At 47.1% G+C, this 23,722-nt stretch overlaps 1 protein-coding gene across 3 annotated transcripts in view; it reads left to right on the forward strand.

Annotated features, from left to right (window-relative positions):
* The window catches only part of SLCO3A1 (solute carrier organic anion transporter family member 3A1), a 319,640-nt gene that overhangs the window by 52,810 nt on the left and 243,108 nt on the right, over nucleotides 1-23,722 (forward strand). For all 3 annotated transcript variants that reach the window (XM_025893293.2, XM_025893295.2, XM_025893294.2), the window contains exon 2: nucleotides 17,845-18,310. In XM_025893293.2, the coding sequence (XP_025749078.1) occupies nucleotides 17,845-18,310 (466 nt within the window). The remainder of the gene's footprint in view (nucleotides 1-17,844; nucleotides 18,311-23,722) is intronic.

Consider the following 23,722-nt stretch of genomic DNA (forward strand, 5'->3'; position numbering starts at 1 on the left):
TTCAATTTCCTTAGTGGTTATAGGTCTGTTCAGGTTTTCTATTTCTTCCTGGTTCAATTTTGGTAGTTGATACATCTCTAGGAATGCACCCATTTCTTCCGGAATATCTAATTTGCTGGCATAGAGTTGCTCATAATATGTTCTTATAATTGTTTGTATTTCCTTGGTCTTGTGATCTCTTTCATTCATGATTTTATTTATATGGGTCTCTTTTCTTTTTGGTAAGTCTAGCCAGGGGTTTATCAGTCTTGTTAATTCTTTCAAAGAACCGGCTCCTAGTCTCGTTGATCTGTTCTACTGTTCTTTTGGTTTCTATTTCATTGATTTCTGCTCTGATCTTTATTATTTCTCTTCTCCTGCTGGGTTTAGGCTTTATTTGCTGTTCTTTCTCCAGCTCCTTTAGGTGTAGGGTTAGGTTGTGTATTTGAGACCTTTCTTGTTTCTTGAGGAAGGCTTGTATTGCCATATACTTTCCTCTCAGGACTGCTTTGCTGCATCCCAAAGATTTTGAAGAGTTGTGTTTTCATTTTCATTGGTTTCCATGAATTTTTTTAATTCTTCTTTAATTTCCTGGTTGACCCATTCATTCTTTAGTAGGATGCTCTTTAGCCTCCATGTATTTGAGTTCCTTCCAACTTTCCTCTTGTGATTGAGTTCTAGTTTCAAAGCATTGTGGTCTGAAAATATGCAGGGAATAATCCCAGTCTTTTGGTCCCAGTTGAGATCTGATTTGTGACCTAGGATGGGATCAATTCTGGGGAATGTTCCATGGGCACTAGAGAAGAATGTGTATTCCGTTGCTTTGGGATGGAATGTTCTGAATATGTCTGTGAAGTCCATTTGGTCCAGTGTTTCATTTAAAGTCTTTATTTCCTTGTTGATCTTTTGCTTAGATGATCTGTCCATTTCAGTCAAGGGCGTGTTAAATTCCCCCACTATTATTGTATTGTTGTCAATGTGTTTCTTTGCTTTTGTTATTAATTGCCTTATATAATTGGCTGCTCCCATGTTCGGGGCATAGATATTTACAATTGTTAGATCTTCTTGTTGGATAGACCCTTTAAGTAGGATATAGTGTCCTTCCTCATCTCTTATTACAGTCTTTGTTTTAAAATCTAATTTGTCTGATATAAGGATTGCCACCCCAGCTTTCTTTTGGTGTCCATTAGCATGGTAAATGGTTTTCCACCCCCTTACTTTCAATCTGGGGGTGTCTTTGGGTCTAAAATGAGTCTCTTGCAGACAGCATATTGATGGGTCTTGTTTTTTAATCCAATCCGAAAGCCTGTGTCTTTTGATTGGGGCATTGAGCCCATTTACATTCAGGTTAACTATTGAAAGGTATGAATTTCGTGCTATTGTATTGCCTGTAAGGTGACTGTTACTGTATATTGTCTGTGTTCCTTTCTGATCTATGCTGCTTTTAGGCTCTCTTTGCTTAGAGGACCCCTTTCAATATTTCTTGGAGGGCTGGTTTTGTGTTTGCAAATTCCTTTAGTTTTTGTTTGTCCTGGAAGCTTTTTATCTCTCCTTCTATTTTCAATGATAGCCTAGCTGGATATAGTATTTTTGGCTGCATATTTTTCTCCTTTAGTGCTCTGAAGATATCATGCCAGTTCTTTCTAATAACCAGTCTTTTACTTCTAGCTTCTTTCAATTAGCATGATTGTTTTGAGGTGAATCTGTGGTATAGTGTGTATTGGTAGTTTGTTCCATTTTATTGCTAAATACTATTCTTTGGTATTTCAGTTTTAGTAGATATTATATTAACCGGATTAGATTAATGTTTGATTTATGGCTATACCATGTTTTGTTTATCCAGTGACCATTGATGGACTTGTGAGTTGTTTCCAGTTTGGGGTTATTTTGAATACTGCTATCACAATCTTTGTGTAGACATATGTTTTCGATCCTCTTGGGTAGATTGAGAGTGGAAGGAGAGAGGGTGAGAGAATCTTAAGCAGGCTCCATGCCCAGTACAGAGCCTGACATGGGGTTCGATCTCACGACCCTGAGATCATGACCTGAGCCAAAATCAAGAGTTGGATGCTTAATTGACTAACCCTTATATAACTTTTTAAGAAACTGCTCAATTATTTACCAAAGAGGCTGTGACACTTCATCTTTTACATTCCCGACAGCAGTGTATTTGGCTTCCAGTTCTTCTCCATGCATGTGAATGCTCGGTATTGTCTCTGTTTTGTTATTATACCCATTCTAGTGGGTGGGTCGTGGCACCTTGTGATTTCTAGTTGCATTTCCCTGAAGACTAATGATGCTGAGCATCTTTTCAAATGCTTATTAGACATTTCCATGTTTCTTTGATGAAATTGTTCACATTACTTGGCTATTTTTAAAATTGGCTTGTTATTTTATTGTTAAGTTGGAAGATTGGTAGGAAGTGGTGCTGAAATCATCTTTAACCTTACTGATTTTTGTTTAATTCATTATTGAGAGGGATATTAATGTCTCTAGCTGTTATCATTGAATTGTTCATTTATCCTTTCACTTTGTCAGTTTTGGCTTCAATGTGTTTTGGGGCTCTTAAGGTTGGTGTTGTGGGGTTCACATCTGCCATTTTGTAATTCCTGTTTTGTATCTTTTTGGTTACTCTGTTCCTTCTTTATTGCCTTTTTCCATGTTAAATAGATATTTTCCTGAGTTTCATTTTAATTCCTTCTCCCCTTGTGTTTTGAATTACTTTCTTAGTGATTGCTACTACAATATGCATCTTAAGTTATCAAAGTCTGTTCAGATCAGTACTAACTTAATTCCTGTAAAATATGAAAACTTTGCTCTAATACAGGTCCATTACTTTCCCTCATTTGTGTTGTTATTATATATATTATATCTATATATAATATAGTAGTGTTATTGCTTATGCAATATAGTAATGTTATTGCTTTATGCAATCCTCTGCCTTTTAAAGAAGAGGAAAAGTATATACAGCCTTTTGTATTTACCCCCATCACACTTTTCTGGAGCTCTTTATTTCTTAGTGTGTATATTTGAGTTACGGTATGGTACTGTGTTCTTTCCACTTGAGGAATTCTTGAGTATTACATCCAAGGAAAATCTGCTAGCAGTGAATTCTCCCAGTCTTTGTTTATCTGGGAATATCTTTATTTTGCCTTCATTTTCAAATGATAGTTTTGCTGGATATAGAATTCTTGGTTGACAGTTTTTTTCTTTCAGTTTTTTAAATAGGCCATTACATTGCTTTCTGACTTATGTTGTTTCTGATGAAAAGTCAGCTGTTAATTTTATTGAGGACCTATTATGTGTTTTTGTTTTGTTTTTGTTTCTCAAATCTGATATTGAGGCCCTCTAGTGAATTTTTCATTTCAGTTACTATACTTTTAACTTTAGAATCTCCATTTGGTTTGTATATGTGTGTGTGAGAAAGAAAGAGAGAGGGAGAGAGAGAGAGAGATATCTGTGTTGTTGTTCAGATAATCTATTTGTTGGATTATTAATATCATATTGCTCTTTAATTTTTTAAACATGGGTTTCTTTAGTGTTTTGAACATATTTATAGTAGGTGCTTTGAATCTGTCTCCATGTCCAACATTGGGGCCTACTTTCAGATGACTTTTATTAAAAAAATTTTTTGACAGTAATCTCTGTGCCCAATGTGGGGCTTGAACTCATGATCATGAGATCAAGAGTCACATTCTCCTCTGATTGAGCCAGTCAGGTGCACCCAGATGACTTTTATTGACTGTTCTTTTCCCCCTGAGTAAGAAAGAGCCTTGCTTTCCTCTTTGTTTTTTGCATGACTCTTAGTTTTCTGTTGAAAATTGGACATTTTAGATAATATCCTCTAGCAACACTGGATTTGGTTTTCTGTCCCCCAGCCACATCCCCCCATTCCCACCCATAGTTTGTTGTTATTCTGTTTAATTACTTGCATGAACTAAATCTGTGGTATCTGTCTCTCTTGTGGTGTGTGGCCATTGGTGTGTTGGCTCAGTTTTAAAATTTTGGGGTTTTTTTTTTTGCATTTTGTAAATTCTTGTTTTTATTTTAAAATCTGGCTTCCTGGGGGTTTCCTCTGTGTCTGTGTAGTCAAATGATTGGTTAGAGTTCGTTTGCATTCAAAATTAAGGCAGTTTTAAAAAATATATATTTATTTATTTGAGAGAGAAAGAGACTGTGAGCAGGGGGAGGGGCAGAGGGAGAGGGAGAGAAAGAATCCTCAAGCAGATTCCGCACTGAGCATGGAGCCCAACCTGGGTTCAATCCCAGGACCCTCAGATCATGACCTGAGTTGAAATCAAGAGGTGGCCGCTCAATCAACTGAGCCACCCACATGCCTCTCAAAATTAAGGCAGTTTTTAAATTTCTCCAGCTTTTCATTTCTTCTGGGTCCTTTTGCATCTCTTTTGTCTATTCATAGGCTCACAGTCAGCCTGGGAAGAGTAGAGAGCATGGACACTCTCTGGTTTCTCCTCCTTTTGCCTGGCCTTTCAGTTAACCAAAGATATGTGGAGAGCTTATCAAGGACTCTTACGGCTGATCTTGCTGTTGAATTTCTGTCTAGTCAGCCAGTCTGTTGTTTGCCCTAACCAGCACCACAACTGATGTTTGCCATTCATTTGCCATCGGGAAGACTATTTTTGCTGACAACGCCCCTGAGTGGGGTTTTTCATGTTCCACTTCAAATCAGGTGGGCTCCTTCCAACCAGGAGGCTGTTGGTTTGCAAGGCCAACTCGTGTGATAGAATTACTGTGCCAATCAACATAGGAGGGAAAGAACCCAGATTCCTCCTGCTTTTACCAGGGGTTCCGAAGTTTTTCATGAACAAATGCTCCTCAATTTTTTGCACATTTTAGTTGATTTATTTTGTCTTTTATGTTTACAATTTTGTCTAGTTTTTAAAACATTCTTTAAAGATTTTTGAAATTTATTTTAGAGAGAGAGAGTGCATGCACAAGCAGGGGGAGGGGCAGATGGAGAGAGAGGGAAGCAGACTCCCTGCTGAGTGTGGGAGCCCTATGTGGGGCTTGATCCTAAAACCCTAAGATCATGACCTGAGCCAAAATCAAGAGTCGGTTGCTTAAGCAACTGAGCCACCCACATGCCCCTTGTCCAGTTTTATTATTGTTCCTCAGAGAGAATTTGTCGAGTTTCTCATGCTGCCATTCCAGCCCCATTGTCTTTTCCTATCTTCCTGTCTTCTAGAGAGCAAAAATCATATGGCAGTTAATAGGAGGGACTCTGACACCAGCTTGTCTGGGCTTGAATCTTGGCTCTCGCATTTACTACCTGCCAGACCTCGGTCAAGTTACTTAACTTCTGGGCCTCTGTGACCTCATCTGTAAAATGGGGATAATAATAGTGCCTACCTGGGGCACCTGGCTGGCTCAGTTGGCAGAGCCTGTGACTCTTGACCTCGGGGTTGTGAGTTCGAGCCCGATGTTGGGTGTACAGATGACTTAAACAAAATAGTTAAAAAAAACCCAATAATACCTAACCTAATGGGGTTGTTGTAAGAATGATGTGGATTTAATATACATAGAGTGATAGGAGCAGTGTTGGGCCCATTGTAAATGCCATGAAATGGTAGTTCTTATTAGTTCACAGAGGGAGGGGACTCTATCTTATCTACGATCTTAGCCCCCATATCCTTGGTCTGTTACTTTGCACATAGTCAGCTCTTCTTACCCTTGGATCATCTTTACTAAGTGATGCTTGACATTCAGAGGAAATGAGGGCAGCTCCCGGAGTAGCTGTAGGTAAAGGATGAGAGACTGCAGGGGACCCAAGGAACAGATGGCTTTGTGTCTCGCTGAGGCCAAATGTTGGTCAGTCTTTGTCTTGGGCTCATGTGTTTTTCCAACCAGCCCCAGGAACTGCCTAAAAGGCCTGGTGCTGCTCACATACCATATTGAATTTGAGCCCAGGTTTGCCCACTTGTGTTTGTTTCCAAGAACTTACTTAGCACAATTGCCACCATTTCCAAAGTCTCCTTACATCAGGCACCTCCAGGAATGGATAAAGCAGCTTGGCTGTGATGCTTATTTAGGTTCTTACGCAAAGGGAGGGGGCCACCAGGGAGCTGTCGGAGGGCAGGGAACTTAGAGTGTGTGTTCATCAGCCCAGGCACCTGCTCACCCGTATGGAGCCATTGTGACCATGGGAAATCGGTGCTTCTTCCTCCAGGGCACATAACTGGGTGAACAGAGTGCCCGCTGGATTCAGTGCTCACTCACCACCTGGGCGGGACACCTTTGTGCAGGAAAGCGTAGGTCTCGCACTGCTGTATGAGGTGACCTGGCTTAGCCACAGCACGCCCCACTCTGTGCTCAGGAGCAGGGCTGCAGACATAAGCCAGTTCTTGCCCCCAAGGAACTTTCAGCCTTCACGAGGGACGCCAGACATGCCAAAATAATGCCAGCCACATGGGAGTCTGTATCAGGTACCATGGTTGCAAAGGAGAAGGTGAAGGCAGGGAGGATTCATGGAGGAGGCGGCATTGAACTGCCGGATAAATAGGGATTTCTGAAGTGAGTGTAAGTGGGCTGGGTGGTATTTTGGCCCCTTTGAAAGCTGGGGGATGAGACAAATCCAGACCAGTGTAGGAAAGTTGCAGTTAGTGATTGCTGCAGGGGGGAGGCCGGGAGGCAGAATGTGGGCAGATGTCGGGGTCTGCTACCATGAGGCGAGGAGCTTGGGCTTTTCTGGCTCACAGGGGGCATCACTGGAGGGTTTTAAGGAGAGAATTAATTGGGGTTGGGTTAAATGAGGTGAGACAGAGAAGAGGGCAGGGGCTGGTGCAGGTGCACTGGGGACATTTCAGGGAAGAGGGGCTGGGCAACAGAACTGAGCTGGGTAGGATGCTGGGGGTGTCAGGTTTCTGGAGCCTGGGACCCTGCAGATGTCAGGGAAATACTGATGCTCATGAAAGGAGGGATCAGAAGGGCTGGGCTTGCTGAGCCCGGGGTAGGGGTGGTGGCGGGGATGGAGAGCAGAATGCTGTGTCGGGACCCGTGGAGGCTGGGTGCTGTGGCCTTCCTGTGGGGTGGGGTCTGGAGCTCGGAGGTGCAATATGGCCGCAGGGTGAAATTGGGTGCCATCAGGATGCTGGAGATGGACAAGAGAGTGTGGGGATTCCCGCCGTGAGGGTTGCACAGTGACTCAGAAACAGTTGGATGTGACCGTGGAGAATTCTGGTCAGAGAGAAGGGAAGAGGAGAAGGAGGGGAAGCAGGTTTGGGGGCGGTTGAGGGGGTGGGTGTCAGAGGAGAGTGGAGGAAAGTTGTTCCTGTCAGCTGTGTCAGAAATCAGAGAAAGCCCAGAGAAGGGCAGGGGAAATAGTCGCATTCGGAAGTAGGAGCCCAGCGGGGACCTGGATCCAGAGAAGCTTCCCGTGGCCATAGCGCAGCAGTGACACCCGATTGCATGGGGTTGACTTGAGCGTCGAAAGCAGGGAAGTCTTCCCAGCAAATGGGGACATTCTTTATTTGCCTCTTGATGGAAGGGAAGAGGAATGGCAGTGACAGGCATGGAAATTGATGTAGCCACTGTGGAAAACAGGATGGAGGTTCCTCAAAAAATTAAAAGTAGAACTACTAGATGATCCAGTCATTCCACTGGTGGGTATGTACCCCCCACCCCCAAAATGAATGATGAATCGATAAAGAAGAGATTTTAAGTTGTTTTTATATGGATGAGAATTGGGTGTGTTTGGGTAGAGAAGGAGCCAGTGGAGGCGGGGGAGAGAGAATAGGGCAGAGAGGTGAAGAAAGACGTTGAGGAGACAAGAAAGGTGGTGGGTGAGCGGAGGGACCCATGCCGAGTGGGAGGCAGGGATGCTCGTTCCCTGGGTGGAGTGAAGCTGGGCATCTTACAACACATTCCCTCCCTCCTCCTTCCTGTGAGTAGGATCCCACCTTTGGCTTGGGCAGAACAAGGCGGTGCTGTCACATCTTGCACTAATGATAACCTCTCCATGACTGTTCAATTACAACTTTGGTACCTTTGGTCCCTAGTTCGGTAGATACCGGTACAGCATTTTTAGCACCTTGAACAAGGTAATATGCATCCAACACGCAGTACTGTTTTACTCTTGGTAGAGCGAGACCAAGTAGTGATAGGTCTACTTTTATTTTAACATGGGGGAGGGGGCGCAAAACTGGACGGGGCATCAGGAGACACCCCTGTCACATACAGGTGTATGATCCTGGGCAAATTACTTCATTCCTCTGGGCTTCTGGTTCCTCCCAGTAGGCTGGAAATGGGCTGGATCATCCTCAACATCCATGTTAGCAGTAATATCCATTGTTCCTGTGGTCAGTCACTGCGTGTCTTAGGCAAAGCTGAGGGTGTTTTGTGCCTGAGAGGTACTGGAAGGATGGACAGCAGAATCAGCAGGAGCTCTGTGAGCAGGTTGAGGAAGATGAACTCTTATACTGTGTGTGAATGTTGCCTTCAACGCTCTGACTCTGAAGTTCCTACTTTCTTATTCTTCTGGAAGCTTTCTAGCACTGCACATGAACAGGCTCTGTTTTGTTCTAGTCTGTGTTTATCTTACACCTGGACGTGTGGGCTTTGGTGAACGTATTATTTTCTTACCAGCTTATTAGTGGGGTTCATTTCTTTGAGAGGATATAATTAAGTGGAAGCTGATTATCTTGGTATTTAGGACTTAGGTATTAGGACAAATACCTGTCTGGTGGGTTGCTCTTGAGGAATTTATATGTAATGATTTTGTACCCTGTTCTGATAGAAGCAGTTTGTATGTAGCATACTCCTGTGGAACTACAAGTGGAATTTGAAAACCAAGAAGGAAATGAAATGCTTGTGTGCAGCTCTGGCATCCCACTCCATTTTTCTAGCATGGCGGCAGGTTTGAGTCTGAGATTCCTGGTAAGCAAGGCAAAAAGGGAAATGCAGCTATAATCAGACTGTTGAATAGCCTTTGGTTGGAGGTAGTGAGGCTGGGAGAAGCCAAAAAATTAGTTCCTCAGAGCAGCAGACCTTTTCCTAGTACTTAATTAAACATATTTCTCATATCAGCCTTAACCCAATGTTTCTGAAAGTATATATATATATTTTTTGAGTATATAAAAAAATGGATAGAAGAGTTTCAAGAAATGCTACATACTATATATTTTGATGGTTGATTAACAAGGAATGTTACCATTTGGAAATCTTTCTAAGTCTAGTAGTAAGGAAACCTGTTTATCTTTGTTCAACGCAGGGTTTTCAAAATTATGTATGACTTCAAAGCTCTTTTCCACCCTGCATAGCTTTTAACAATAACGAAACTTTTGACAAGAATTTAAATATTCTTTTACAGAGAGAGAGAGAGAGCACGAGGGAGGGCAGAGGGAAGGGGGAAAGAGAGAATCTCAAACAGGCTCCACTTGGGCGTGGAGCCTGATGCGGGGCTCGATCTCATGACCTAGAGATCATGACCTGAGCTGAAACCGAGGGTCTGACGCTCAACCGGCTGAGCCACCCAGGTGCCCCTTTTTTTGCTTTTTATAGCAAGTTTGGTTACCGATTGCTTGGGGGCTGCCTCTGATTACTTAATAGAACCCATCTACTTACTTAATAGAACCGTGTGGATGGGGAGAACCTTACTGAAGCAGGGTAAGGGGTGCTCTATCCCTCTGGTGTGGGGCCAGTGATTGGGCTTCAGTCCTGGTTCCTCCCTCTGCTCACTGGCCATGTGGCTATCAGCAGGATAGTCATCTTCTCTAGCGTCCGACTACTTTTCTGTAAAACTGTGCTATCAGCATTACCTACCTCATGGAATCCTAGTGTAGAATAAATATGTCAATATATGTAAAGCCTCAGTACTGTATCTCACGTAAGTAACTAATAACTGTTTAAGATGGCTGTAATTAATACCACCCCTGTTCAGGAGCCTGCCATGATGCCACATTCCTCCCGTTGTACTGGGTACTAACTACACTGTTTCTTTGGGTATTGACTGTGCTTTGAAACTCGTTCACCCTTTGTGATCATTGCTTGTTTTCCTAGTTGCCATCTCCTTGATTCTGCGGGCTGGTTGAGGGCCTCTCCAGCCACCGGTTTAGGCCTTTGTAAGGCACAGGTATTCAGGGTGGGGTTTTTCAACTCAGCTGATGGTAAGCCTGGGCCCTAGGGCATATAGAGAAATCTAATTCGGTGAAAACAGTTCTGCCTGGGAGAGTGTTTGGATGCGTAAGTTGTTAGTGTGTTAGAAATCTCTTCCTGTAGACTGTGTGTGGTCCTCTAAACATTTTTGTTGAATGCTGAGGAAATCATTTAACTCCTCTTGTTCTTGAAGTTTCTCTAATAGAAGAGACAGGGCAACACATAAGTTGTGAATTGAAAGAATGACTGAAGTTATAAAAGGTGCTAAACACAAATTAGTAATAATAGCCTGATGCAGACATTTCTGGTAATGACTGTAAAGCTCAGTAACAGAGTGGAAGAGCATTCTATTAGTTGTACCTAGCAGAGATGGAGAATCTTTTTTTTTTTTCATGATGGACCACTGAGCTAGAGAGAAAAATCAATGATGAAATATATATAATGTATAAGTAGGAGGCCATTAGGTCTGGAGATTCTGTTTTAGAAGAGAATCCTAAGGTGTTACACATTCTCATAGAATTAATTGAACATAAAATTTCGCTACATAAGGAGCAATAAAAAGTGTTCTTGTACTTTAGGGCCATTTAGGGAACAGAGGTAGCAGAAGAGATGAGAGAAACTAAGAAATGGGATGTAGAGGGAAAAGTAGTCTGAGAAAGAGGTGAATAATAAAGATAAAGGGAACAGCAGAGACAGAGGCTTAGAGCAGACCAGTGAGGCTTAAGGAGAGCCAGGTGGTGACTCTCACTCAGGGTGATCAGAGGAAAGGTTGTTGCTCCAGGTACAGGGAGAGTCGATGGGCTCCTAGGACACTGCTGCACAGAAGGGAAAAGCTACGTTGCGTATTCGCAACCCCAGGCATAACTGCTGTTACAGTTATGAACATCGTACAGAGCATTTCCCCTGCATTTGAACCCGTGGTAAGCTGAGAGGGCAGGATTTTCATCTCCATGTTACAGACGGGGAAAGCGAGTTGCAGGTGTGTTAAATGCCTTGCCTAAGGTCCCACAGGTAATGTTTGGCTCCCTAAACCTCTCGTGTTTTCCACCTGCCCCCTCACACATACTGATAGGACTTTGGTGGGGGCTGAAGGCCAGAGTTATGTCTCAATCAGGGATTCTCTATGTCATTCTTACTCTGCTTTTTGAGAACAATGGTTACAAGAGGACGGCCATTTATTATGTGGTCATAATTCAGGCTAATTCATCCGCCAGAAATGAAGCAACACTGACTAAATGTCTCTTTTTCCCCGCTGACCTGTGAGGCAGATGAGGGATCTGGTTGCCACCTGGGCAATCACGGGAGATGTTGTCTTCTGTTACCTGGCTCTGCAAACGTCACATCCTGGAATTCACAAGTGAATGCCTTGTGTTCGGCATTTCCCTTGCGCCCTAAATTACGTGCTCCAAAGGGCCGCTGCTCAGATGAAAAACAAAACCACACAAGGTGCTGCATTTACCCGATGAGATCCCTGCTGCTAACAGGACAGTGCTGTCTGGGCTTACGTGGTTAAGCACCTCCCACACCACCCCCTTCCTTACTGCAAGAAGACATGCCCTTGGCACATCAGACAGGAAATTGAAGTTGCCTTGCAAATTACTTTCATGCAGTTAACAAACTTGCATTCAAGACGCCTAGATTGACTTTCCTGGGCCGGCAAGAGGAGTGCTTCACAGGCTGGTTATAAATGGCCAGTGGTTTTATTGCCAGGCATAGGAATAACATGATCTCCCAAACTGGATTGACTCGGGAACTATAGAGCAGGAGTTGGGGGAATCTATGGCCTGTAACCAAATCCAGCCCACTGCTTGTTTTTGTTAATAAAGTTTTATTAGAACACAGCCATGCCCACTATTTACATATTGCCTATGGATGTGGCTTTTGTGCCAAGATGGCAGAGTGAGCAGTTGCTACAGAGACCGTGTGGCCCGGAAGCTGAAAATATGTACTATGTGGCCCTTTGCAGAAAAAGTGTGCTGCCCCCTGTTCCGCAAGGGGACTCCACATCACGTTCCATCCGACTGTAGTTTAGGGTGAGCTTCACATCTCCCGGACTGTTTCTGCATCTGCTCCTTGACATGGGCCCTGCTGCTGGGCACCAAAGGTTTAGGGTGAAGCTTCCTCCAAGTTCCCTGACCTGCTGCCCTCTGTCACATCCCATGCCCCTCAGACAGACGTGCTTTGAGATGCAGGTTGTCCACACTCTAGGGCTCCTCCCAGCCTTCCCAAGCTCTCAGCCTTCACATGGCTCTGAATGGAGCCAGGGGAGACTCCCCTGAGGTCCTCTGCTGTCCCTTCCTTGGTTCACGCTCTGCACTGTTTGCCTTCTCCGGCACCTCTCCCAGGGGCACCCTCTGATGCTCTACCAGCACTACCCTGCTGAAGACTCACTTCCCATGGGTACTGCTGAGATAGCAGCCTTGGCAGTTTCTTCTCACTCCATGCTATGCCCCGCTGCCTGGATAGTGTTGCTCCTGCTCAAGAACCTCTCTTGGCTCCCCATTGACCTCCAGATCAAGGGCAGACCCTCAGCCTGGCCTTCACGGTTGTTTTATTTCTGATTACTCCTCACCGTGTTCTGAGGCCGAAAGGTGTCTCCCCCCCACCTTACCCTAGGGGTGGTCTGAACTGTACCCCCCACCCCCATTGATCTTTGCTCATGGAATGTTGTGACCCCCTCCATCACCCCCTGTTTATCCTTATTGCATCCCAGAATCCTGGATATATTTTCCTTCACGTGCAACCAAACATATGCTCTCACTCCCTGGTACCCTCCTCCACTCTTTTCCCCTGTATAGTAGGCTGTGTTGTTATTCGATTGCTTCTTTCTGCCCTCCCCAGGTTATAAACTTCCATGGGGTAGGGATGGTCTCTCAATTATAGTCACATTTCTTGCACCTGCCACAGAGCGGGCACTCTGGAACGGACCTGGAAGTCACACAGAGCATGCGCACCAGTGATGAGGCCAACACTTCTAGATGTACCTGCTGTGTGCCCACTGCTCTGATACGTGATCTCGTAATGCTCACTCAAGCAGGTATTGTTATGATGTGCAGACAGGCTCCAAAAGATGGGCCACGTGCTGTCCAAGGCAGATTGGGACTCGAGGCTTCCCTGCTCCCAAGCGGCACCCGGATGAACATGTTGCACTGTGGTAAACATCCATACCCCTCTGCCGCGTCCATGCAGTGCATCTGTGCACACACATACTTCTACCTGTGACTTAGAATCACCTGGGAGCTTTGAATATACCCACGCTGGGGCCCAGCTCTCACAAATTATATCAGAGTCTGGGGTGGGGCAGGAGGCACTGGTGTTTTCAAAAGCTCCCCAGGTGATTCCAGTTCAGGCCCCACACCCCCAGCCAGAGTAAGAAAATGGACAGCCTCTGGGAAGGCTCCTGGGGGCTAGCTTGACTGTTGGTTTCTGCTCCTACGAACTACTCTTCTTAGTCAGTGAGCTCTGGACCATCTCCGTGCTTTTGAAGGCGAGGAAGGGCTCATCTCTATGTGGCCACGGTCTCTGGGTGCCTCCTGTCTTAGGGTATTTATGACCGCATGGGCTGACGTTCTCCCTTTTGTGCTGGGTCCCTCTTGCTGCAGCTGGCCTGAGTGCCTCAGGCACCCTAAGAGGTGAGCCTCCCACAAAGGCAACCCCAGTTGGCCCATGTGAGTGTGTCTCTAGGAGCTGAAAATGAGGGACTGCTTTCCACTCATGTCTATTTAAAAATCAGACTCTTCAGTCTTGAGCAGGGGTAGGTTTGTTGAGGACAGGAAGGCCAGTAGACCAGTGGTTCTTAAAATGTGGTCCGCTGAGCACCGTCAACATCACCTGGGAGCGGGTCCGAACGTAAATTCCCAGTCTCTTCCCCCACCTCCCGCGGACTTGAGGTGTCATAAGCTCTGAGGTTAGAATCCGGCGGTGATGCACTCCGTGTGATTTTGCTGCCCCTGAGGTTAAGGAGCACAGCTTGAGATTGTGGTGAGTACATCAGTAGACCCCTGGAATAGCAGTGGTTTTCTGCCCTAGTTGGGCGTCCAAGATGCCTGGAGTCTTACAGAATCTCGGGCCCCTGGGTCACCTCTCAGTGTCTGGGGGGTTTTATTTTTAACAAGTGCTCCGAGAGATTCTGAAATGCAAGTTTTTTTTTTTTTTGAATCGTGGTAGTAGAGACCTGATAAATACTGCATTCTTTTAATAATAACTTCATATCCACTTGGCACAGGGTGAGAACACTTTTCCTCCTGGAGTTACGGCTCCTTCGTCTCTTAATTACTAAGATGTTTTCCATCAGTCCTATTACCCATTAAGTAAAGACAGTCATTCCGTTTAGCACGCGTCTTATTGCTGGATTGTTTCCTGCCACGTAAAAGCCACAAGTGGGTTTTATGGCCTCATGCATACTTAGTTCATCTTCTCAAAATTGTGTTTTGAGTGAAGACATTAGCCTCTGATCGAATTGATCCACAAAGCGTCTTTTCAGAATGCTTGCAGGGCCTAATGCTTGACTCAGAGGCATCCTTGGGGCTTGTTAGAAGCTACAGGTCAAGGAGGTGAGGACCCTACAACTTCCTGTCAGCCCTTGTGGATTGCTCTGCAAAGAGCAGGATTGAGGCAGGACAAGAGGGGTTGCAGGTGCAGACGTCAGCTCGCTCTAGAAGAGCTGATTATATTTTGTTTTGCCCACAGCTGTCTCTGTCCCCACCGTCCTTATGTGGTCATAAACGTCCACACCTGTGTGATATTTTGATGGGTCACACCTGCCGGAACAGCACTGTTGTCATGTTTCAGATATGCTGCCTAATATGTGTATCATTAAGCCTCGTGGCAGGCATGGAAAACGGCTTCTGTTCCAGCCCTTCCCACCTGCTACCATCCTGCTGCTGTTGTCCTTGACCTCCTCTGGAGGTCACCAGGCTGCAGACCCAGCAGGCTGTGTGAGAGGACTCTAGTGCCTGGATATATTCCTGCTCCCTTCCTGCACCCAGCCTCTTCTGGGCATCTCTCAAGGCTCAGCCCAAAGGCTGGGGTGAAGCCTTCTGGAGCCCCCCAACCTCCCAGGTGGATAGACTGTCGTCTTCACTCCCACACAGCTTTACCTATTACAAGCCTCTGCTAGAGCGCTCGTCCCATCATGCTTTTTTGGATGTTACAAAGGAGTGAATAAATGAAGCCTTTGTTTTTCCTACCCAGACCTTCCAGAAGGAACTTCCTTGGGAGTCTTTGAAAGTCCTTTTAATGAGACCAGACCGGCTAATAAATTTCTTTTCTTGACAGTTGCAAATACTTGGTGTTTGAGAAATAAGCTAGCCACATAACAAGGGCTTAGCCACATAACGAGGGCTGACTGAGTTGCGAGCTGGCCTTGACTTGGTTAGAAAGTGCAACGGGAACGGGAGTCAGAATTGGAATGTGGGCAACAGAGCAGGGACACAGATGTCCTGTCGCCAATACCAGTGTTAGAACGCTGCTCTGCCGAACTCGCCCCCCTGAGGCCAGCGCTGAAGGCAAGACCACCGTCGTGGGTGCCTCTGCATTAGTGCTGTGCTGCTGACCCCAGGCTGAATCGCCTGGGGACTGTAACAAAATCCCAGGGCCCGGGCTGCCCCCCAGACCAGCTGAGTCAGAAACTCGGGGAGGGACCGGGCATCTGAACTCTTAAGCGTTTCCCAAGTGCTTCCAATCTGAAGGTAGCTTTGAGAACCACTGGATTGAAGAAGGCTGTTTCAATGTGTGGGGTTGAAGATGAGGTTGGGAGGAGTCACCTGGCTTCTCTGTTCTTTTTCATAAGGTACATAGAGACCTGCTAATCCTTACAGGTATAGCTGTGTGTGCACATGGTCAGAGGCTGTGGATCGTGGATTTTGACAACAGGGCACGGATTTACACGTTTGGTGGAAGGCTAGATCCACATAACTCTCCTTCCTCCCATTCGTTAGCAGCGCATGGCCCAGAGTTTCCGGAGATAGAACTCAGCCTCTACAAGCCTCTCAAACTCTCCTGTCCATTTCTCTTGCCACTGTACTGACTTTGCCTTTCCTCTCTCTTTTCTCAATAATAGTTTGCTGGCATTCCTCTCTCCACTCTTCTGTCGGTCCATTGCCACACAATGGCCACACCCAGCATCTTTTGCTTTGATGTTGCCCGATGCCCACAGATAAATGACAATGGTTATAGATAGCCCTTTCTAGCATTTACTCCTGTATGTTGTTGACTCCTGGCTCCTGGCACTCCTCTCCCCATTTTATAGATGGGAAAGTGAAAGCGTAGGCGAACGGTGCAAGGTCACAGAGTCAGAATGGCCCCGGAGTCCTGGCTCTGCACCCCTCTGCTTTGCTTCCTCTCCCTACACTCTTCTGCCAGGAAGGGAAAGGCAGCTCTGTGCTAGCGGACCTTTCATTATTTCCAATCTTGTACATCCTGCCTGGTTGATGTTCCTGTCCCTGCTTCACAGAAACCAGGGCTTGGACAGGTGAAGCAACTTGATCGACATTATAGAGCTAATTAAGGGAGTAATAGCTGGGATTCAAACCAGGTGTTCCTTTCTCCGTGCTCTGCGTTTTTTCCACCACACTGCTCGGGATTGCCTAATTTCTTTAGGGTGGCATCTGTAGCTGTTTAGAATCTGTCACCAATCCATCTTTCCAACCATTTTCCATTCCTTTATTAAGTCATGCCACCAACTTTTGCTCACACTGTTGCCTTAGCCTGGAGTATTCTTCCCTGCCCAGCTAGGACTATCAGACCTCCCGTGATGATGGGGACTCTTACCTTGCTGGTAATACCCTGTGTGGAACCTGCAAACAGCAGGAGGGAGGGCTATTTGCATTTTCTCTCTAGCTCAAAAGCCCTAATATAAGGCATCTCCCCTTGACCCCCCCCCCCCCGCCGCCCCATGATGGTTGCAGCATGAGTGTAATATCCAGTCACTTTGTGATATAATTGTGCATATCTGTCTGCTAGGTGGCATCTTAAGGCCAGGTGTCATCTCTTCCTTTTTTTCTCTGTGTGGGTGTGTGTCTAGGGCATTGCCAAGCCACTGTAGAGGTTTAATATTTGTTAAAACAGATGAAGCTGGACTAGAATACAGAGGTGGGGAAAGTCTTAAAAATATTCCATCCAAGGGACTTTGGCAGGGCTGCAGGGCATAGAACAGTCGGGGATGTATTTATTTGAAGGCCTAGGGAAATGTATGTTGGAAATTTCCAGAAGGAAACGGAGCTAATGATTATCCCAGTGAACTAATCTAGCATGTCCATTTTTCCAAGTAGGGTTTTGTTTTCTTTTCTTCCGGTATGCTTTGCCAACCTAGTAAAAAGCCCCTGGCCCCCTGTGCCCTCCCAGCATGGACTTCCTAAATAGGGTGTCATTGGGAGTGTGTGAAAATGGACTTCAGGGCTTGCGCAGGACACCTGAGCCCTACGGGATGGTGGCCGCCTGTGGGGAAGGAGAAGTTGTGTTTCCCAAATACAGGCAGAACCTTTCAGGATGGAAACAGGTGCCAAGAAAAAACTTCCTTGCTTTTGGAAAAGTTAATTCTTTAGCCATCGAATTAGGGTTGTCCTCCTAAGTAAATATTTTTTGGACTCTTCAGGTTTAAGTCCCTTGTCACAGTTGCCTTTTGCATTCCTGGTCCTGTCAACCTCGCTGAGGGGGCAAGGGCCGGGCCGCGGGTGTACCGCGAGGCCGGAGGGGGCTGCGTCCCAGGTGGTGTGCGTTAGCACTGGCCTTGAGATTTCCTTTTGCACCCCGCAGGTGAGCGTCCTGACCACCCTGGAGCGGAGGTTCAACCTGCAGAGCGCCGACGTGGGCGTGATCGCCAGCAGCTTCGAGATCGGGAACCTGGCCCTCATCCTCTTCGTGAGCTACTTCGGGGCGCGCGGGCATAGGCCGCGCCTCATCGGCTGCGGCGGCATCGTCATGGCCCTGGGCGCGCTGCTGTCGGCGCTGCCCGAGTTCCTGACCCACCAGTACAAGTACGAGGCGGGCGAGATCCGCTGGGGCGCCGAGGGCCGCGACGTCTGCGCCGCCAACGGCTCCGGCGGCGACCAGGGCCCCGACCCGGACCTCATCTGCCGCAGCCGGACCGCCACCAACATGATGTACTTGCTGCTCATTGGGGCCCAGGTGCTCCTGGGCATCGGTGCTACCCCCGTGCAGCCCCTGGGCGTCTCCTACATCGACGACCACGTGCGGAGGAAGGACTCCTCGCTGTACATAGGTAGGAGCTGCGGCTGTGCCCGCGCGCTTCCCTGGGCTCCATGCTCTGTTAGTAACCGGGGCGCCTTGACAGAGGAAGGCAAGGTGGGCCCGTGAACTTATGGTTCTCAGACTTGGCTGCACATCTGCCGGGTGTGTGGCGGGGGAGCTTTGAAAAATGGGGATGCCTGAGTTGTACCCCCAAGAAAATCCAGTGTAGTTGGTCTGGGGTGCCACCGGCGTGGACTGCTTTTTTGAAAAAGCCTCCCCCGGTGATTTCAATGCGCAGTGGAATTTGAGGTGGGCTTTGCTAGGGCATTAGGAAGCTATGAATGGAAAGACATGGTCAGGATGGGTTTAACGTGTATTTACCTGCTTTTCGTGTGTGTGTGGACTTTGAGCTCTCTGGCCTTAGCCACCAAGGTATACTTGGGGTCTACACCTTGGAAACCCCAGTTTTTAATAATTGAAATGATCATCTGGTCATTGTTCTATTGAAGTTCAAAGGGGGAGAAATGATTGTTTTCTCAGCATTTGGTATCATTCAAAGTTGGTGACTTCTGGTAATTCTGCAATGAGGGTATACACAGGAGCTGGGTATTTAGGAAGGAATAAGGTCCATGTGAGTTGTTCAAAAATTATTTTGTGTCCTAGCTTCTGATATTTTCAACTGGCAAGATGGAAGCCATTCATGGGTCTAAGGTTAAGCAACCTCGAAGTGTGAGCTTTTCTTACAACAAACGGGGGTCCTCTGTCACTGCCCTGGGGCACTGTCGTATGGCCATTTGTAGGGTGAGGGCCTGCCGAGCATCTCTGTCCCTTGTTCACTAAGTGGCCTCCCACAAACAGTTGGATTGTAAAGACCTGTCCCCACTCACTGAGTGCTGAGCTTTGACAGAATTACCTCTTCCTGTGGAAACGTTTTGCTTCCTGGAGCACCATTAATTACCATACAGAGGTTTAGGATAAAATAGAATTTGAACAGAATGTGACCTAAAGCTTTGTACCTGTTGAGTTTCCACCATGCACTGCCCGAGGTTTCTGAGCTAGGAGGGTTTGGAATAGTTATACACTTTCATGCCGAGTTTCCTCGGTGGCTTTCTGTCCCAGCTATGGAGTACATGCTTTTGTTGGACAAATATGTTGCAAATGTATGTTTCCTGTTCTTTGAGAACAGACTTAGGGTGAGAAAGGTGGAGTGTGTGTCCTCTCTCTAAAGGGGTAGATCACCTGGAGCCTGGTCGTGACTTAGCTTCCACTACGATGTGGAACCCAACATAGAAGATATCCCAGGCTGAGGCCAGGCCCTCTCCCCATGTGGTCTGGGTGGGTACTAAAGGTACTAAGGACATCATTTACATTTTGCTCTTTCTAAAGCTTGAGCAACAGCCACTCCATGTAAGTCTGACGCAGACTAGGACATGGGCCACAGCATTGAGCCAGATAGCTTCCTGAGGTCCATCCAGACCGTTGGTCTTGGACTTGACTGATGTCACCCTAGACCCTGGGAGAGCTGTTTTCTGGTAGGAGTCATAGCAAGTACATAAATCAAAGCCCAGAAAAGGAAGTGGGGAATGAGTAGCTGAGTTCTTGTCTCTGATGATAGAATCTAGCAGAAAAATTCCTCCCCGGAATCCTTCCTCAAGTCCTGTCAGGGCTGAATCACCTTGGCTTGGGACTTCTTGCCTGGGGCAGCAGGCCCAGAACCTGCTTCTGGAAGTCTTCGCTGCTGAGTTAGGTCATGGTCTTTCCCTGCAGTGGGTGGGACCTGGTTTGTGTGTGCAAAGCTTTAGGGTGAGGAGACGCTTTGGTTTTGTGTGTGGCAGGTGGACCGTTAAAGGCAGAGGGCCTTCTCCAGTTCTGAGACCATGGGATTTGCTGTGAGTCTTTGTTAGGAAGAATGTTTCAGGCAAATTTCTACTTGGGTGCCATTTTTTTTTCTTCTGTGATAAACAGAGTTGGAAATATCTGTGTGGCACATGGACCTCTTGGCGCTGGTCCATCTGGCAAATTCCAAAACATGACCGTACACAGCTGTTGAGATGGGCTCTCTGAGTGCCTCTGAACTGGTTTCATGGGTACATGTTTACAGGGAGAAGAAAAGAGTAAGCCTTCTGGGGGAGGTCAGCCCAGTATGTGATCTTACTATCCTGTGCGTGCTTGGGATTCTCCAGGAACAATTTAAGAAGACCACAGTATATGCAGAGTATAACTGGTTCACTCATTTATTGTACAGGACATCAAATAATGTGATCACAGGAATATTGTCACCTTTATCTCCTCTAATGGGGAGCTACTTCCCTTTTTTTTTTTAAAGATTTTATTTATTTGAGAGAGAGAGAGAGAGCACGTGAGAGGGGGAGGGTCAGAGGGAGAAGCAGACTCCCCGCTGAGCAGGGAGCCTGATGCAGGACTCGATCCCAGAACTCCAGGATCATGACCTGAGCCGAAGGCAGTCACTTAACCAACTGAGCCACCCAGGCACCCAAGGGGAGCTACTTCCTGAAGCCACTTAAAGCTTTGGGAAGTATATGGGGGAACCCACTAGAAGGGACTGCTGCATTATGGCCTTTTATACCTGCCTACAGAGAAGAGGAAAGTCTGAAGGGACTGGTGCTGGGACTGTTTGTGTAGATGCGTGTCCATCAGGGTGGAATAGCCTGTGTGTCCCCTGCTTCCAGCACCTGTGAAGCTGGTGAAGAGCAAGAGGCCCACAGCCAGCCATCTGGCCATATGCCTAAAACGTGAGTGTGGGTTGGAGATGGAAAAGATGATCAATTGCTCCGTTGTCAACCACAGACTTGTTCACAGCTGATCCTTTCCTCTGGGTGTCCACAGGCCGTTGGCGATAAGACCTGCCCCTGGGGTGTGCGTGTCCTGGGTCCCCAGTCTTGGGGTGTGTGCGCTCCTGCGTGGCCATGTTGTGGACCCTAGAATGAGGGGGACATGGAAGTCTTCCATCTCAAGTCCAGCCAATATTGTCCACTGAAATGACTGTTGGCTTTGGACGGTTGTGGCCGGACCACGGCCAAGCTTCTGAATTCCTGGATGGGCCGTTCCCCAGGGGCTTCTCTGGCTGGCACCATTCTGCAGCTGCCCCTTTCCAGCACGGGGAGGGAGCCAAGGGAGCTCATTACCAGGGGACAAAAGCAGCTGAATGGGGACATGGCTCTGCTGGCAGGCTTTTCACAACCATATGACATGGAGCCAAGCCTCACCGAGCAGCTAGACAATGACCTGTGGGTGGCACGTGGCACTCTTTCTTCCGAGCGGGACTGATGGGGCAGCGTGGCAGTGGAGACCGTTGGATGTGAGGCATGACCAGGGTCCAAGAGTCGCGCCTTTGGGATTCTCCTCAGTGAGCCTCTGGCCCATGATGTGACCTTCCATGAGCTCCGTGTTCTTAGCTGTCCTGTTTCTCCAAGTTTAAAACCTGGCCCATCGTATTGTAGGCAAGGGTAAGTAGAATAATGTGATGGACTCACTGTGTCCCTCATTAGGTTGACTGTAACCTTGTTCTCTTTGAGGAGGAAAAAGGTGAAACGAGAGTGGTAGAGATTTTTTTAAATAACTTTATTCCTAGTTAAAAAGTATGACATAAAAAGCATGTCACTGTTGACAACTTCGGAAGTATGAAGAAAGAATAAAGAAGCACTACTCTTAGCTTTATGATTATATAATGTCTTTATTTTCTGCATTGGTATGATTTTCTACCAAAAATGTGTTTCGGGGGTACCTGGGTGGCACAGTTGGTTAAGCGTCTGACTCTTGGTTTTGGCTCAGGTCATGATCTTGCGGTCCTGAGACTGGGACCTGTGTTGGCCTCCACGCTCAGCGGGGAGTCTGCTTGAGATTCTCTCTCCCCCTCTGCCCCCCACACTCACTCATGTGTGCGCACGCTCTCTCCCTCCCCCCCCCAGTAAATAATCTTTAAAAATGTGTTTATAACAAATATCTCTCTCAATATTTGATGCATATTGTCTCATGTTACTAAATAGTCTGTGGTGCTACTACTGTAAACATAACATTCTCTTGTGGATCTGTACCGCGATGTTTAATGCCCTCTCTTTTTGGACATGCGTTTTTTAACGTGTTCGCTGTTGTAAATGAGGCAGACAGGGACACGATTCTGAGAGGTTCAGGGACTTGCCTGAGAGAAGTTAGCTGAATGGAGCTGGACTCCAGATCTGAGGGGCGGGGGTTTTCCCATGTTCGTCTGGGATCTGTCACAAGGCTGGGGTTGTGGGGAGAGGGCCAGTGGATGGTCCAGGGGGTCAGGTACAAGTCAGGGCATTGCACAAGACAGCGTGAAGGCTTCAGGAAATAAAAATCACAGAAGCCAGCAAGGAGGAAAGAGCGCAGGGTGCCTCACAGCTAAGGGGAGAGGTGGGATCGGAATGAGAAGTGGGTGTCACAGCCCGAGATGTGGGAAGAGGAGGGAGAGGGGAGGGTGGTCCAGGCTAACAGTCCAGGGTGGGGTTCTGGAGCCTTCTCCAGGGTGGGTGCAGATTAGAGCTGGCCCTTCTTAGACAGGGGCAGCTGGTGTATTCTTCCTTCTGCTTCCCTGTCTCCAGCAATGCAGGGGCCCTCCCCTCACATGGCTCTTCATTCCCTTCATTTTTTTTTTTTTAAGATTTTATTTATTTGACAGAGAGCGAGAGAGGGAACACAAGCAGGGGGAGAGGGAGAGGGAGAAGCAGGCTTCCCATGGAGCTGGGAGCCTGATGTGGGGCTCGATCCCAGGACCCCGAGATCATGACCTGAGCCGAAGGCAGATGCTTAATGACTGAGCCACCCAGACACCTCTCTTCATTCCCTTCTTGAACCATTATAGCCATTAGGCACTTGTGCTTCTGTTGTGATAGAAATCTGGCTCCTCACAGCTTCCCACATGTTGCTCCTGGTTCTGCCCCATGGGCTCACCCCGAAAACTTGCATTCTGTCTTCTATGTTGTGATAGCTCCCCAGATAGTGGAGCACCAGTCTCGCATGGGTAGGGAAGGGTTGGTTACCTGCTGCTTAGCTCTTCTGTGCCAGGACCTTTGTTCCTTCCTCGATTTGGTTTCCTGCCACACTTGAGAGCCACCATTTCCCTTTTAAAGGTGGATGCCACGGGCTCTGGAGCTCCTTACCAGGGGACAAAACCAGATGACTGGGGTGGGCGGGACATGGGTACTGCATTAGTTTGTTAAGGCTGTCCTCAGGGTGGCTCAAACCACAGGGGTGTATTTTCTCACAGTTCTGGAAGCCGTAAGTCCAAGATCAAGGAGTCAGGAGAGTTGGTTTCCTCTAGGGCCTCTCTCCTTGGCTGGCACACGGCACCTCCCCCTCCTCCTGCCTTCACAGAGTTTTTCCTCTATGGATGCATCCCTGGGGTGTCTCTGTGTCTTATAAGGACACCAGTCAGAGTGGCTTAGGGCCAACCCATAGGACC

This window comes from Callorhinus ursinus, unplaced genomic scaffold (assembly GCF_003265705.2).
Source record: "Callorhinus ursinus isolate GAN/ISIS: 27379988/994484 unplaced genomic scaffold, GSC_fseal_2.0 scaffold45, whole genome shotgun sequence".
Taxonomy (NCBI): Eukaryota; Metazoa; Chordata; class Mammalia; order Carnivora; family Otariidae; genus Callorhinus; species Callorhinus ursinus.